Source organism: Galeopterus variegatus, unplaced genomic scaffold (genome assembly GCF_000696425.1).
Source record: "Galeopterus variegatus unplaced genomic scaffold, G_variegatus-3.0.2 Scaffold138, whole genome shotgun sequence".
NCBI classification, from domain to species: domain Eukaryota; kingdom Metazoa; phylum Chordata; class Mammalia; order Dermoptera; family Cynocephalidae; genus Galeopterus; species Galeopterus variegatus.
Window position 1 is genome coordinate 630,797 of NW_007726249.1, and position 1,228 is coordinate 632,024.

The following is a 1,228-nucleotide window of genomic DNA, read 5'->3' on the forward strand; positions in this document are numbered from 1 at the left end:
GGGGCGGGGGCGGGGCGGGGCTGGGCTGGAGGGCGGCAGGGGGAGGCACCAGGACCCCTGAGGCTGCCTCCCACCCCCACCCCCACCCCCAGATCTCCCACACCTTCACCGACTATGGGCCAGGCGTCCGCTTCGTCCGCTTCGAGCATGGGGGGCAGGACTCTGTCTACTGGAAGGGCTGGTTTGGGGCCCGGGTGACCAACAGCAGCGTGTGCGTGGAGCCCTGAGTGACACCCCCGCCCCACTCCACCGTCCCCCAACTGCCCTGGAGGGGCAGATAAGCCTTAACTTAGTTCGTAGCCTCCTCACCTTCCCCAGCCACCCTACTCCTGCCCTTGCTCCAAGCCCAGCCCCCACTCGGGGAGAGAGGGGTTTTGTTGGCATATATTTGCATATGTTTGCATCTTCTAGAATGTAAGATCAGTGAGGGTGTGGGCCTGGGCTGGGCCCACTGCTGAATCCCCTGCACCTAGCACAGTGCCTGCTGCAACGTGGGCGCTCAATAAACATTATTTGTCTGAGGAAGGAATGAATGAACAAACGGATGGGCACCTCTCTCTTCCCATCCTTTTGTATCTCCTGAGGGCCCTGGCCCAGCCTGGAAAAATACTTGGTGGGGCTCCAGTTGCTCGGGTTTCCAGGGCTCTTGGGCCAGCATGGAGCCGGCAGGACTTGGACCGGCAGGGCTGGACAAAGGCTGTGATTGTGAGGCCCAGGAGGGGCGAGCTGGGCCTGGCGCCTGACTGACACCCAAGCTGCCCAGAGGCCAGAACAGGGTGTATGGGGGGGCCGCCCTCCAGGCCTCTCTTGGTCAAACTATTATCCTAGGCATTGCTGCCCCCCTCACCCCTCCCGTCCCTTTCTGAAGGCAGGAGGTGGTGGTAGCCGTGGCACCAGGTGTAGGCTACCAGTTCTCCTGGGCCCAGGGATGGACGTCAGTGCCCCGGTGGGGCATGAGGAGGTGGGGACTGGGGGAGTACAGAAAGGGTCGCTTTGGTGTCCCTCTTCAGTTCATGCCCACTTCATGCTGTCCTCCCTGGCCTGGTGTTGGACTGGACAAGAGTCATTAGCATCTAGTCTCGGTCACTTTCCAAGCCCTGACCAGAAGCTGGCCCCTGGGCCTGGTTTGGGGGAGAGGTGGGGGCAGGGGACTATACTCTCTGGCCTCCCCAGCAGCTCTCAAAGCCAGCATCTCCCCAGGACTCTCAGCTGCTGGTCTTGGGGGCTG

General features: G+C 62.2%; 1 protein-coding gene across 1 annotated transcript in view; it reads left to right on the forward strand.

Moving 5' to 3' along the window:
• Positions 1-529, forward strand: part of FBXO2 (F-box protein 2) — a 7,849-nt gene extending 7,320 nt beyond the window's left edge. Inside the window, exon 8 of the mRNA XM_008589922.1 lies at positions 93-529. Coding sequence (XP_008588144.1) covers positions 93-227 — 135 coding nt within the window. The 3' untranslated portion in view covers positions 228-529. The remainder of the gene's footprint in view (positions 1-92) is intronic.
• Positions 530-1,228: the final 699 nt, after the last annotated feature.